This window comes from Rattus rattus, chromosome 13, assembly GCF_011064425.1.
Source record: "Rattus rattus isolate New Zealand chromosome 13, Rrattus_CSIRO_v1, whole genome shotgun sequence".
In the NCBI taxonomy this organism is placed as follows: domain Eukaryota; kingdom Metazoa; phylum Chordata; class Mammalia; order Rodentia; family Muridae; genus Rattus; species Rattus rattus.
The window spans coordinates 2,383,897-2,398,879 of record NC_046166.1 but is presented as its reverse complement, the minus strand read 5'-3'; the positions used below and the strand labels follow the sequence as shown (position 1 = coordinate 2,398,879).

General features: G+C 42.0%; 1 protein-coding gene across 1 annotated transcript in view; it reads right to left on the bottom strand.

Annotated features, from left to right (window-relative positions):
* Dennd6a (DENN domain containing 6A) overlaps positions 1 to 14,516 on the bottom strand; it is a 44,794-nt gene extending 30,278 nt beyond the window's left edge. Inside the window, exons 1-3 of the mRNA XM_032919264.1 lie at positions 14,204 to 14,516; positions 3,886 to 3,924; positions 3,746 to 3,788 (exon numbers count right to left, since the gene is read on the bottom strand). Of these exons, the coding sequence (XP_032775155.1) occupies positions 3,746 to 3,788; positions 3,886 to 3,924; positions 14,204 to 14,431 (310 nt within the window). The 5' untranslated portion in view covers positions 14,432 to 14,516. The remainder of the gene's footprint in view (positions 1 to 3,745; positions 3,789 to 3,885; positions 3,925 to 14,203) is intronic.
* Positions 14,517 to 14,983: the final 467 nt, after the last annotated feature.

Here is a 14,983-nt window from a genome sequence, read left to right as displayed (position 1 = left end):
TCTTTAGCATGTATTTTACAAATGTATTGGTCCATACAGACATTAAAAAAGCAAAAACAGGCCTTTCAGCACAGATAATTTAAGGAGTATACAGTATATTACAATGTCCTTTCTCTTTGACACAAATATTGTCTGCAGCCAAGTCTACCCACGAGGTCTGTTTCTTCCTTGAATTCATTGCTACTTAAAATCCTCTCTACTGAGCCTATGTTTTCTCCCTTGACATATAAAATGTGGAGATTACTGTCCGTGAAGATTAGGCTGAAGGAGCCCATGCATTCAGTTGGTGACGATGGTAAACAATGAGGGAAAGGTTGGCTGCTGTGGCTGACAGCAAGCACACTCTAAATTTTTACTCAGAAAAAAAAAAAATGCATGGGACAGAAACAAGGACCAGCCCAAGTTTTCTAAATTCATGAAGATCAAAGGCGTGTGTACAAGCGGACAGTTACAGGCCCAACAAACTATCGCTTCCTTGTAACTTATAAAAAACACTGTCTTCTGTGTAGTCTTCATACAGTCTAAAGTACTAGTCTACTTTGTACGTGTGTTTGGGGGCTGTACCACAGGAAGGAAGCCCTGATTTATGACTCTTTGCTAAAGTCTGCTCTGCTGTGCCAAGGTTTCCTTCCACAGCAATAAAAGCTATTTTGGAAATTTTAAATCAATCTCAAAGTTGGCAGTGTAATTATAACTTCCATTTTTGCAGGACACAGAGGGAAAACAGTGGTTTGGATGGAGAGCCACGAGAACTCTGGGCTCTGAAGTGGTCTCCAGATCACATTCATCTGTTAGACCATCAAGGTCTGCTTTCACAGTCTTTTGCCAATCTCGCTAATACGTTCCAACCAGGCTTTGAGTAAAATGAACTATAATTCATTTGATATGGAGTTTATTAAAAAGATACTTTAAAAAACATTCTATAGGTCATTCATATGCCTAAAATATTAGAATTTTTATTTATATAGATTTATGATGTTGGGAATTGGTTCTAATGCTTTGTTTTATTTTGGCTCCCAAAAAGCCTCAATTCCAGACCTCAGGGTCCTTGCCACCAACTGGCTTTGATTGATAAAAAGAATTGCCATACAGCCAATGGCTGGGCAGAAAGACAAAGGGCCAGAGAGAGGAGACAGAGGCTCACCATGACTCAGAGGGAGAAGGATCGGATGTAAGAGCTACAGGAAGGAAAGCAACTAACAGCCAGGTAAGGATTAGTGGACACTCCCACGACTGGCTCTGGGGTAGCAGAGATGAAATGTTGATTTAGCAAGCTGACATAGGAAAGTTGGAGGGGAGAATGTACGTTAACCTCAGGGAGGAGTAGAATGCCCGGTCATTGAGCTAGTCAAGGCATATCAAAATTAGCTGTTGTTATCTGTCTTCATTCAGGTCCAGAGAGCTCTGGGTAGGCATGTGCTGTGACACACTGGGATCCAATGCCATTTAAACTTATAAATGACTATACAGATACTATTAAATAATTTATTAAAAAGGCTATCAAGTGCCAGGTGTGGGTCATTAATCCCAGCACTTAGGAGGCAGGGGCAAGAGGATCTCTAGGCATTCAAGACCAGCCTGGTCTACATAGTAAGTTCCAAGACAGCCAGGGCTATGAAGTAAAACACTATCTCTAAACAAACAAACAAAGAATGATAGATAGATAGATAGATAGATAGATAGATAGATAGATAGATTAAAAAAAAAACAAACCAAAAAACCCAAACCAAACCACCAAAACAAAAAAAGGCTATCAGGTAGTTCTGTGATAAGAATTCTTGCCTGGCATGCTCAAGATCAAAGTTTTAATTCCCAGTGATACAAATTAATTAATTAATTAATTAAAAATTTTAAAGGCTGTCAAAATACCAAGTATTTAGCTTTTAGTCTTGTTTGGAGGAGAAGGGAAGTTCTTCCTCCAGTCTCTGGGGCTCAGTAGCTAGGATCTGTGTATTAAATTGAACAATAACAATAAAACATTAAAATAAAAACACTTAGCCCGGCACCGTGCTGCACCTTTAATCCCTGCCCTCTGGAGGCAGAGGCAACAGATTTTTGTATCTTTGAAGCCAGCCTGGTCTACAAAGTGAGTTTGAGGACAGCCAGAGTAGTTACAGAGAAACTCTTCTCAAAAAATGAGGTCGGAGTGGAGGGTAGTGGGCAACAGAAAAGACTTATTTTATATGTTTCTGAAAATGTTACAGAAAATGTTAACATCCAAAGGGAACTTGACACAATTTTAAAAGGTTAAATTCAGAAATTTGTCCAGACACATTAAAAAACTTACCCTTTTAGAATTAGTAAACTGTGGGAAGGTAAACATGTATGGAAAACTATAGAAGTTATTTAGCAAAGTTGTTTATACTGACTCTAGTCAATGTCATCTCTAGGGAGAGGTTAGAATCTTAGGCCAGCAAGATGGTTCAGAGAATAAAGGCACTTATTACCTTTATCGACCCATGGAACCCACTTACATGACAAGAAACATCAGTCCTATGAAGTGGTCTGCTGACCGTGCCAGCCATTGCACGTGCAACCATAACACACACACATACACACACACACACACACACACACACACACACACACACACACACACACACACACACACACACAGAGTGGGGGTGGGGGTTGCTATGATAGACAGTTAGCATTGTGGACCAAAACCATTAAAGGGTCTAAATCAGTTCAGATACGAACAAAAGACCTGCTAGACTTGATGGAGAACAATATCTAATTAGTAAGAAACTAATTTTCTTTCATGTCTTTCACCAAGGCTTAGCTCCACATACATAAGAAGGAAAAAAACTGCAAGCATTTATACAGAAAGAAAATTAATAATAGTCTGTCAAATCTCTCAAATCAGGTAAATTGTCAGGACATTAGAAATAAGTACAAAAGGTAAGAAAACTGAAGTCTACTTTAAGGGTTCCCTCTGTGTGACCTGAGAAGCTGAGTGTTCTGGTCACTGTAAGTTTATAAAGCTGTCTTAAAAGTAAAATACAGAGGTAGCCTGAGAGGTATCAATGGTTAGGACCACACAAGCACAGCTCATAGGAACCAGAGAAAGCAACTTAGTAACAGGCAAATGTGTCCAGGGTCTATAAACAAAGCACTATTTTAAGAGCTTTACATGATGCAGTCAACTCATATAAACAACTGGAAATAATTGATGACAGTATTTCACCACTATATTCTTGCTGGTTCCTGAGTTTTGGGAAAACTTGGAGCTAGGGAGATGGCTCAGTAGTTGAGAGTTTGTAGAGGACCAGAGAGGCTCTTAACTGCCTTAGGCCCCAGCTCTGGGGTGGGGATATCTGCTGACCTCTTCTGGCCTCTGAGAGCACTACACTCATGTGCACAAACCCACATTCATATACACACATCATTTAAAAAAAACGTTTACTGCTTTTACACAGTTCCAGGCAAATTTTTAAGTTTTGAACTGAAAATAAACTATACACTATAAGTTACCAAATAAATGATCTTGTCTTTATTTTAAGAATGTATCGTTCTTTGTAATGTTTTACCTTATCACACCGTAACAGTAACCTTAAGAGCTGAACAAAGTGAAATCAGTAATGACAGGACTAGGCATCATTAAACAAACCTCAAAGTAGGTGAAGTGCTGAGCTAAAATGGATCATGCAGTCTAACACGCCATGTTGCTACTTGCCATACGAAGACTATAAACCATACTTTATACATAGAACAAGATTCAAAAGAAATGTCTTATGAATGTTACCTGAATTTGAGTCTGGAAAGGACAAATAGCAAATGTTCGTTTTCTGAAAGGGAAAAGCAGAGTCATGGATGCTGGTCCGCACACTCCAACAGGAACAGGCAAAAGGACAGCAGACTACACAGAGAGACGCATTCACTTACTTCTTTATCAGTGAGTTTGCAATGCTGAGGATAAATTACCTGGAAGAAACAAGTTAGTTTATGTTAGCATAGAATGGGGATGCCTGGATTCTAGTTGAGTATAGCCAAAGGTTTTAAGAAATCAGAGCTGGGGCTGTGGTGTCACCCGTAGTCACAGACACTTGTAAGGCTTTATCAAGAGACTACCTTGAGCCCCTTCAAGGCCAGCCCAGAAACTCTGTCTCACACATAAATAAAAATATTTTTTAGTAATAAAAAAAAGGAAGGAGCTAAGAAGAACTAAGTAGAAGTTACATTAGCTTTAAAAATTACATCAAAATTAGCTCTAAGACTGGTAAGACCTAAACGCCTTCTCTTCCTGTTTGAAACTTAAAATCTAAAGAAAACATAATCTATATTTTGACTCATACTTGTTCAAGAAATAACTTTTCAGTTGAATCCATGAGTACTATACATCAAAATACTTAGAGGAAAAAAAATTACCTAAAATTTAAAAAATGTCTACCATACAGCCTATCATAACCACACACACCCCATTCCTTTGAATAACTGTCTTTCCCTAGTTTAGCACCTGCAGTGACCATAGAACCCTTTGAGGAAAACAGCTGCCTATCAGTCTCTGTAGTGGAAGGAGGTCGGGGCCAAAGCAGCTCCTGCCAGAACCAGCAACAGTCAGTAGAGGACACAGACATCATCCTACAGATCAGCCCACTTCCCCGAGTGACTAAAAAGTAGGTTCTAGTAGGGTGTGGTGGTAAAAGTCTATAATAATCTCAGCACACAGGAGACTGAGGCAGGAAGATCACTATGGGTCTGAGATTAGCCTGGGCAGCACAGGGTAAATTTCAGGACAGCTCAGGTTAAACACAACTCTTGTCTCAAAAAAATTCTAAAAAGAAAAGGAAACCACCCCTTTCTCCTCCAGCAGTATTGTTACTCAATACTTTTTCTGTCGTTTTGTTATTGTTGTTGGTTTGGGGGGAGGGGTTATTTGCTTGTGTTTTTTGTTTCTTTTTGTTACAGAATCTCATATATCTCACACCAAACTGAGACTGAGAGAGCTGCAAATGTATACATGGCTTAGAATTTAATATTTCCTATATACTCAGCATGATGACTCAAAGTCTACAACCTTCAGTTTGAAGTAGTTTATCTTTCATTGTCTTGGTTTGTTGGAGACCTCGACTGTGTAGCTGTGTAGTAAGGACGGTCTTGAACCCCTGATCTTTTGTTCCAAGTGCTAGAATCACAGATGTGAACTACCAAACCTGGATTTGTTTTTGTCGTTATTGTTGCTGCTGTTTTGTTTTCTTTGAGAATTTGCAACTTTGTTTTGTTTTAGGTGTTTTGTTCTTTGAGAGAGAATTTTACTATGTAGCCCAGGCTGGCCTCAAACTGAATCAACCCTCCTGTTTCAACCTTCCAAGTGCTAGGATTACAGCCATACATCATGATACTGCCTTTCTAAATCATGCCATATAATTTATATTTTGAAATTACAGGGTTGGGAAAAAAGCTTTTATTTAGCATGCTTGAGATCCCAGGTTCAATTCCCAGCACCACAGTAATGCTTAACGGCAAAATGTAATTGTTTAAAAGTATATTAGGGGGAAAATTCCAGCACTAAAGATTCAAAATGAGGCAGGAAATTGTAGAATGTTTTCCTAGCACTAATGGAACTGTGAGTTTGCCATATAAACTTGGCACAGTAGCACATGCTTATAATTCTAGAGACAAGAGGATCAGATCAGAAGTTCAAGGTCAAGATCTTCCTTGGTAACAAGAGTTCAAGATCATTTTGATATACTTGAGACCTTGTCTCAAAAAGTGTGTGTGTGTGTGTGTTGGGGGGGGGGGGAAGGGGTTGCATGAATACAAGTGCTCAGCCACAAAGGCAGATAGAGTGTTCTGTTGAAGAAAAACATCAACAACACAAATGGGACCAGAAGTTATGGGAATTCAGGAAGCAACAGTGGCTTCGTGATCTTTCTTCTAATATCTTAAGCGCTTTTTCTCATCTAACTCTGAGCTAGAGCTCAAACTGGTTTATTTCCACATGTCAATTTCTTCAATACTCTTTGCTTCCAACAAAACCTCCTACTGTAGCTGGGATAGAGCTCGGCATTAAGAGTATATGGCGCTAGGTTCCATGCTTAGCTTCAAAATAAGAAAAGAAGTACGTAAATATATTTAAAACATTCCACATTAGTAATGTGATAGTTTATTGTGTTCTAACAACCTTCTACCTGCTGTTCGTGTCTTACATTATTTTAATCAATGTAGGAGAGAGACAGGTGGCAAAAAGCTAACTCCTTACAGCAGTGCTTATCTCATCAGTGGAGCTGTGCTCTGCATCACAGACTTTGAAAGAGCACTCATCAATAAATTGTTTTCACAACCAGGTCTGCTGGCACAGGTCTGTCATCAGAACCACTTGAGAAGCAAAGGCAGGAAAATGTAAGTTTAAGACCAGCCTTGACTAGAGAGAGTCCAAGGCGGCCTGGACACTGAGCGAGGCCTGTCTTAAAATAAAAAGTAAAAAGAGGGTTGGGATGGAGCTGGAGAGGTCCAGTGTCTGCCAACCATTGGTTGAGGCCAACACACACAAACATAATTTTGTTTTCTCATGTCAGCCTGAACTAGGTTTTTGTCACCTTTAACAACAAAAAGAAAAAAAATATTCATGGTCAATTTTTCCCCAAATGGGAATTCATAAAAGAACTACCTCTCTGTCATTACACTTAAGACAGTCTCTAGTCCAGAGAAGAGACTTATAAAACAAATACACCTTTGCTTCATCTGAGGACACACCCAATTAGCTCTATTTGACATGAGTATTAGCGCAGAATACTTCATATGTATCCAAATCTCCCTTTGTTCATGCTGAGATTATTTTACTTGCAATTGTGAAAGCAGAGACAACATCTAGAACCCATTACTAGCATGTTCTATTTCAGTTATAGTTCATGGAAATCTCACTATATGCAGGGCAACTGATATGAGCCTAAATCCTAGCACTTAAAAAGCCCAGGAAGGAAGATTCTGGGGTCAGACTGGACCATGTGGAGGTTCCAAGCCAACCTGCACAACACGGTGAGGCTGTCTCAAAAATGGATGTTTGACTGCAGCCGAGTTGGTCAGGAGCTTGTTGAACTCAGTCATGCTGGTGGCCTATGACAACTTATCTTCAGCAACTCTATGCTTAGTGCTACTATCCTTCCAATGCTATACACACACACGCACACACACATATACATGCACACGCACACACACTGCACAAATAAATACATAAAAATGTAAAAGAATCAAGTGCAGGAGAGCATCAAGGGTTCTGCTGACTGTATTAGTCTTCTGAGTTACAACAAATAGAGGTGGGACTGCACGACAAAACAAAGATAATTAAGGCCTGAGTAGGACCACAAAAAAAAAAAATAGTTTTTTAAAAAAAAAAAATCATTCACACATTTATGAACTGTTTCATTTTATTTACCACTTTGTCTTTACACAGGATATGTGTGTAATATATATTACATCCCAAGGCAAGAAATGTTTTAAACAAACTATTTCCACAAAAGTAGATGGATCTGCTATGACCCTGCACAGCTGCCTTCAGTGTGAAGACTGTGGTCTCTGAAGAGATAATTAAGAACATGAGTTACTGGTGGTATCACATGTACACACATGTAAAAGAAAAGGCCTGGAGCTATAACTAAGCAAGCGATATCTACCATGCTGTCATGTGGAACAGTCTGGATCCAACTCTAGTAGCATCAAACAAACAGCTAAGAAGCACAAGAAGACAACAGCGTTAGTCATAAGGAAAATGCAAATGAAGGCAAGATAAAAGATCACTCCTACCCATTTGGACATTCCAAAGAACAGATAAGAGTAGCAAGGATCAGGAAAAACTGGAATCCTTTTATGTTGCTGGTAGAAACATTTTCATATACAGCCAAGTCACTTTATCTCTATAAACACAACCAAGAGCAGGGAAAAGATGCCCCGTGAAATCTAGTGCAAGGTACCCTGCTGCACTCACAGTGGCCACAGAGACACCTCCTGTCAGTGAGCAGATAAACACATGTGGCTGGCGCATGCAAACATGCTACACTACTCAGCCATGGAGGACGAGCAGACGGTGTCCAGCCTCCAGCTGCATCCTCACCCCAGGAAGGCAATGAGGGCAACCCAGCACCCATGGTAAACTTACTTAGACATTGTGAGGTACACTTTTGTGACTTGGTCCTGTAGTTCTCAAGCATTACCTTTGTAGATGACAATGAGGTACTGCAATATCAAATGGCTGCACACACCTGACAGATGGACCCTGAAAACATGGGAAGTGAAAGCAGCCAGAAGAGGCCACATGTATGAGTCATTCATGTGAAATGTACACAGGAAGCAAAATTGAACACAGACTTTTGTGTGCCCCAGGGCTGCTGACAAAGGGCTGTTAGCAGACACTGGTTTCCTTTTAGAAGGGAGGGAATGATCTATTAGTGGTATGAGGTATGTGGTTCAGGAAAATACTAAAATCACTGAACTGTGTTCTAATTGGATAGATCTTACATTATGCAAACATCTGAACTAAAACAAGCAAAACCCCTAGCAGCCCTTGCCTGGGCTTTGGATTTTCCTGCACCTTCCTGTGGCCATGCTTAGGGCTGCTCAACTATTCTGATCTTACCTATCAAGTTCTGTCCAGGACGTGAAACAGAGCACATGCTCTTCCTTTCTTCTTTTCTGTAGCTTTTATTAAATGAAAATACATATTATTTTTATTATGTGACATAAAAAATTAATTTTTCAAGTTTTAAAGGCTCCAAATCTCATCTCACATTGGAAAATGTTCACTTAAGTCTTAGAAAACTTACTGCAGCTCTTATTTAACTCTTTCATTAAATAATAATGATTGATTGATTGATTGATTGATTGATTGATTGATTTTGGAGCTGGGGACCGAACCAGGGCCTTGTGCTTGCTAGGTAAGCGCTCTACCACTGAGCTAAATCCCCAACCCCAATAATGAAGATTTATAACAATTACCCTCACCTCATCACCTCCCAGAGATCAGGGCACAGGAGCCCGTGCCTGTGGTCTCAGTATTCAGGAGACAGAAACAACATGATCACCTGAGCTCGGGCTTGTGACACCAACCTCAGCAGCATAGCAAGAGCTCAACTGTTGTTTGTGTGCATGTGTGTGTGTGTGCGTGTGTGTGTGCATGCGCGCACACGCACGCCGAAGATTTAGGGTCTCATGTAGTCCAAGCTGACCTCAAACCCAGTAGGTAGCTAAGGGTAATCTTGAACTCCAAACCCTCCTGCCCTCACCTAAGTGCTGGAGAAACCAGACACACACCACCACGCCTGGTGGTAGAATCCATCTCTTTTAGAGGACACCTAAGCAGGGTACCTAACAGGGTGAGTAGCTCACTGGTTAAGACACCTAACCAGGGTACCTAACAGGGTGGGTAGCTCACTGGTTAAGACACCTAAGCAGGGTACCTAACAGGGTGGGTAGCTCACTGGTTAAGACACCTAAGCAGGGTACCTAACAGGGTGGGTAGCTCACTGGTTAAGACACCTAAGCAGGGTATCTAACAGGGTGGGTAGCTCACTGCTATCTAAGAGACCCAAGTTTGGTTTCCAGCAGCCATGCAGCCATGTCAGGTGCCTCACCCTCACTCACAGCCCAGTTCCAGGGGGATCTGATGCCTGCACCGAGGCACCTGCACTCGATATATTAGCATACATACACAACTAAAATATTAATTTTAAGAAATTAAGATGGTACCTGATAGAGTCTGCTGTTTGCATATGATTTGTAAGTATCCTATGTAGGAAGTGTGGTCCCAGTGCAGTGCTGAGCTAGTGGCCTAGAAAGGAATAATGACGGTCTCAAGGAGATTAGTCCTAGAGAGGACTTTACATTTTCTTTTCATTAATTTTCAAAAGAAACTGCCCCACTACCCCATGGTCTGGCTTTCCTTCTCACCATATGACTCCTTCATTACGTTCTCATTGTAATGTCACCCGCTAAGGTCATGAAGCCAGGCCCTCGATAACAGATGGTACTGCCACTACTAGACTCTAAGCCTGTGAGCTAAATAAACTTCTTCCCCTCATATATCACCACTGTCCAATACTTCGCTCCCATTACAGGAAACATAGCAACACAGGGTCCTCTGAACACGACAGCTGAGAAGCAAGCTATTGTTCCATTCCAAAAGAGACTTTAGTAGTACTGCCCTCAAGGTTGGTCCTGTGATACCTAAAGGGACTCTTATTAACTGATTAAATGAGAAATATAAAGCTCTAAAGACCGAAAGTTCACTCTAATTTCTTAAGTTTTAAGACGTTGAGGCATTTGGATTCCAGGTTTCCAGGTTAGAAGGGCTCGGGATGTTTTATTTAGCAATGCTGTGTAAGGGGAAACCCTGAGGAAGGCAAGCCGTCACTGCCAGTAACTCGGGAATCTCGCTTTCCGTTATCACTGGCATTTCACAGGTCTGCACTGCTTCAGATTTCTCCGAGTACCTTCATCTTTTACTCAGGATAGCTCACATTATTAGAGCGAATAAAGCTTTTGGAACCAAAGGAATCAAAATTCTGGTTTACTAAACTTTATGATTTGGGGTAAGTTGGTTACATTTCAGAGTCCTTACCTTAAATAGGAAATTGAAACATTTCTAGAAAATCAATGCTACCCAAAATACATTGTTTTGTCTCAAATATCATTCTAAATGCTTTCCCAACACTAATTTATCTCACAAAGCAATGGTGTAGGACTACTGTTGTCCTACAGAAAGAGCGGTAACTGTTATCCTACAGAGAGAGCGGTAACTGTTATCCTACAGAGAGGTTATGTGCCTCAAACTCAATTGCTGTTTGCTGCTGCTGCCTGTAGGAGGGCAGGTTATCCTAGTATAGCTTTGGCTGGCCTGGAAATCCCCTATAGGATAGGCTGGCCACGGCCGCCTTCTGCCTCTTCAGTGCTGGGCTTACAGGTCTGCAGCACCACAGATTAGGCTTCTAATTGCTACTTCTCTCTTTGGTGATGTAAAGTGGCTCTAATTCTACATTTTGTTTGCTTTTGTTTTGTTCTGTTTTGCTTTTTAAAGAATGCTGACATCCCTCCAGGGCTTCAACTGGATTATTCATTGGGCTCTCATCTTTTGTCAAATGATCCTAGGTGTTGATTGTGCATTTCTAAGAAACAAATGCATAGCCTGGTGGTAGTGGTGTGGTTGCATCTGCCTTTACTAGTTCTACCACTCAGGAGACAGAAGGTGGATCTCTGAGCTGGGGGCCAGCCTGGTCTACAGAGTGAGTTTCAGGACAGCCAGGGCTACACAGAGAAACCGTCTTGAAAAACAACAAAATAGGATGAAAAAAAGAAGTAAATATATAGGTTTTCTGGCATAGCAGAGAGCCCCTGAATCCTGATGCTGAGACTGATGAGGCTGGCAGCTTCCAGGACTGTGCTGTCCCCATCTGTGACTGCTATTCTGTAATCTTCCTTTTGAGCCTCCCTGGTTGTCACTTACAGACTCAGGCTGTAGCCACTACATCTGTCACTCCCAACACATCTTAACTGCTACTCCTATACATTTGCAACACACATGCAGCTTATATATATGTGTGTATGTGTATACATGTGTATGTGTGTATATATATGTGTGTGTGTGTGTATATATACACACATATATATATAGCTTCAACTATTTCATATATTCATTCCTGCTTTGTGTTAATTTAAAAAGAACTATTTCTCCTTCAGTAAAATAAATAAAAGGCTCGGCATGGTGGTGTACTCAGGAGACAGTAGGCGGATCTCCTGAGTTTGACGCCAGCCTGGTTTACATAGGGAGACCCGGTCTCCAAGAATAAAAGCTAAGGGCCAGGGAGAAGGCTCAGCTGTAGGGGAATCTGCAGCTGCCAAGTCTTTAGGCCTGAGCATGCTCACAATGAAAGAAAAGAATCAACTCCTGTTCTGTGCAGTACTCACTGCGCGCAGTGATACACACGCATGCCCATTCACTCACACGAGCACACAGATAAACCACTATTAATCCCAGTGCTAGGAGGTAGAGTGGTGAGGGGTGTAGACTGACAGGAAGACTGCTGTGAATTCAAGGCCAGCCTGGGCTACATGTATTCCAGGAGAGTGAGATCTGGTCTCAAAGTAAAATCATCTTACATCTAGTGTTTGTCTTTCTTTAGATCCTTTATGAAGGAAGGAACCTTCCTCTCCTATCTTTCTTAAAGCAGTGATCCTTAATCTGGACACAGAATGTAACAAAGAATCCATGGATTAGTTCAAACAGTCTAACTATAAACAGAACTTTGTCTTATTTTCCAAGAAAGTTCAAACTGTTGATTTTTTTTTGAAGCAAAAAACAAAACAAAACAACAACAACAAAAACAAAACAAAACAAAACAACCTAAGAACTACTTCGTAAAGAAAACTGCTGTGGGAAATAAAATTTAATATGTAACCTTTAATGACTTATTTTTCACCACCTCAACTTTGTCGAGATATTCCGCTTATTAAAAAAAGGAAATACTCTTGAAAAAGCAATGTTCCAAACGATGAGATTTCAAAAACGAATCAATGGAGCTAGTGAGATGGCTCATTGGGTAAGAACACTCTGGTTCCAGAGGACCCAGGCTCAGTGGCAGCTGTCAGCCATCTGCCAGCCCAGTTCAGAGGACCTGATGCCCTCTTCTGACCTCTAGGCACGAGAGTGGAGCTGGGACACACAGGCAAGCAGAACATCCACATATAAATCTTTTTTTAAAAATGTGACCAAATATAACAGCTTCTGCTTTCCGATTTTTATTTTGCTACACATGTAATTTTAGTTTATTATTAAATTACTAGTATAAAAGATTGTCTTCAGGGGCTGGAGAGATGGCTCAGCTATTAGGAGCACTTGCTGCTCTTCCAGAGGATGTGAGTTCAGTTCCCAGCACCTACGGGACCAGAAGGACTGCAGATCGAGTAAATCTAACCCCCACAAGCACAAGATACAAATGCTCTCTACATACAGACATGAAGGCAAAACATTCACACACACATTATATAAACAAATCTTTAAAAATAAATGTCTTCAGTCCTTGGAGATTGTTATCCCTGTCTCAAATAAAATACAGAATTGCTCTATGTACTAACTCTACCAACAAATGTTTATTGAATACTATGTCAGGCAATAAATTTGATCCTATTGACTGTGTAGATTAATTCTTAGGTCTCCACCTTATTGTCTCAATCCATAAATACAGGTTAGAACATACTTTATGTGCATGTTCACCGGACTCGCATAGTGCCTGGATCTTAATGAAAGCTTCAGTATTTAAATGAATACTGACCCAAAAGACAAGAGAGGGTGGGATACACAAGCAGCAATTTCTCGTTTGGAACAACCAGACCACCAAAGTTAGAATAAGATTAGAATCTTTCATGGATGCCAAAGAACAATAACAAAATACTAAAAACTTCAGAACATATGCCTTTCTATTAACTTTTTCCTTGGATAAATTAAGACAAACCTTTTATGCTAGCAAAAAAGAGTGGGGGGGGCGACTAAATGATGGCAAAAATGAGTGAGATTCGAAGGCCTTTTAGGTAAGGATGTTACGATATCTGACAGATTTTTACAAGTCTAAGATTTTCCCACTGACATTAGGTTTCTGGGAGCTGTTACAGAATCTGTATTAAGAAACAGCAGGGGACGGGGGAGGTGGTGTGGGAACAGCTCTTGAGAGCTTGCCTAGTTTTCAGAAGGCCCTGAATTCTATTTGTAATGCTAGGGAGAGACTTGGAGGGAATGGGGGCCCAACAACACTCCACCCAGAAAAGGGAAGCAGAGAGAAAAAGGGAGAAAATGCATGCTAAGCATTTTGACTCGGACTTAGTGGGCCGATCTATGAGTTAGCTCAATTGGCAATACAGTCAGCCCACAGGATTGGACGTGCACGTTTGGCTACTATAATTCACATATGCCGGGGAGTATTGTTCCTTTCTTGAAAGTTCCAAGCAAACATCCTGTCTGCTGCAGCCTTTTGTGGGTGCCGCTACCCTTCAGTTATCGCTGTGTGTTTTGTTTTGTTTTTTTAAAGAGGAACATCAACAAGTATTTAGGAGGGGCCTACAAAGAACTTTTCACCCTTAGCCGCAGCCCACGATCCTCCCACCGAAAGGCCGGAGAAGCGCCGCCCAGCTGGGCCGCGCAGGGGCTACGAGCCACGCCCGGATGCGCCGCGGCCAGGTCCCGGCCGCCCAAGGGTGGAGACAGGGTGCGGCTCCGCCTCACCTCCACCGCCTGGCCCAGCTCCAGGTCGAAGCCCACCACACACACGCAGTGTAGCCAGGCTGAGAAGCCGTCCCAGCGCAGCAGGCCCCGGCGGCCATCGTCCTCCTCATCGTCCTCCAGCGCGACTCCCGCCGCCGCAAGGGCCGCCGCCTCGCGCCCCTCGGCCCCAGCCTCGTCCAACGACCCGCGGGAACCGGGTCCGAAGACCGCCTGGCCCCGCAGAGCCATCCGCCACCCCCTGTCCGCTCGAGCCGCCTCCGCCGCGGACCGCGCCGCAGAGCGCGCAGGCCTCCGCGCACGCGCACCGAGTGCTGCTGCAGCAGCTCCGGACTCCCTGGATAGGGGCGCGGCCACGAGCCACGTGACCCTGGGAGCGGGGTTCAGTGTGTTTCCCTGCACGCCGCCACCCCTGCTGCTGGCGCAGACCGGCTACTGGTCTTAGAATCCTCATCTCGTCCCGACGACAGTACAGCAACGAATTATTCTCGTAATGACACAGTTCATTATTAAAGTATCACTAAAACAGTGGTGTTTAATGAAACTTTTACTCTGTGCCAGTTGATATGCAAAGTTCAAATAAAGTATTAACTATTAAACAAATCAATATGGTAGATACTATCTTGTTTGTTAAGTGTTGGGTAGGTCTTTCTTTTCTTTTTTAGCTATGTCTTGCGTAGTCCTGACTGGCCTCTAACTCATGGTACTGCCTCAGCCACCCAAGATTCTGGGTTTAGTGGCATGGGCTGCCACCTCTGGCTAATTTGACTTCACAGCTAAGGA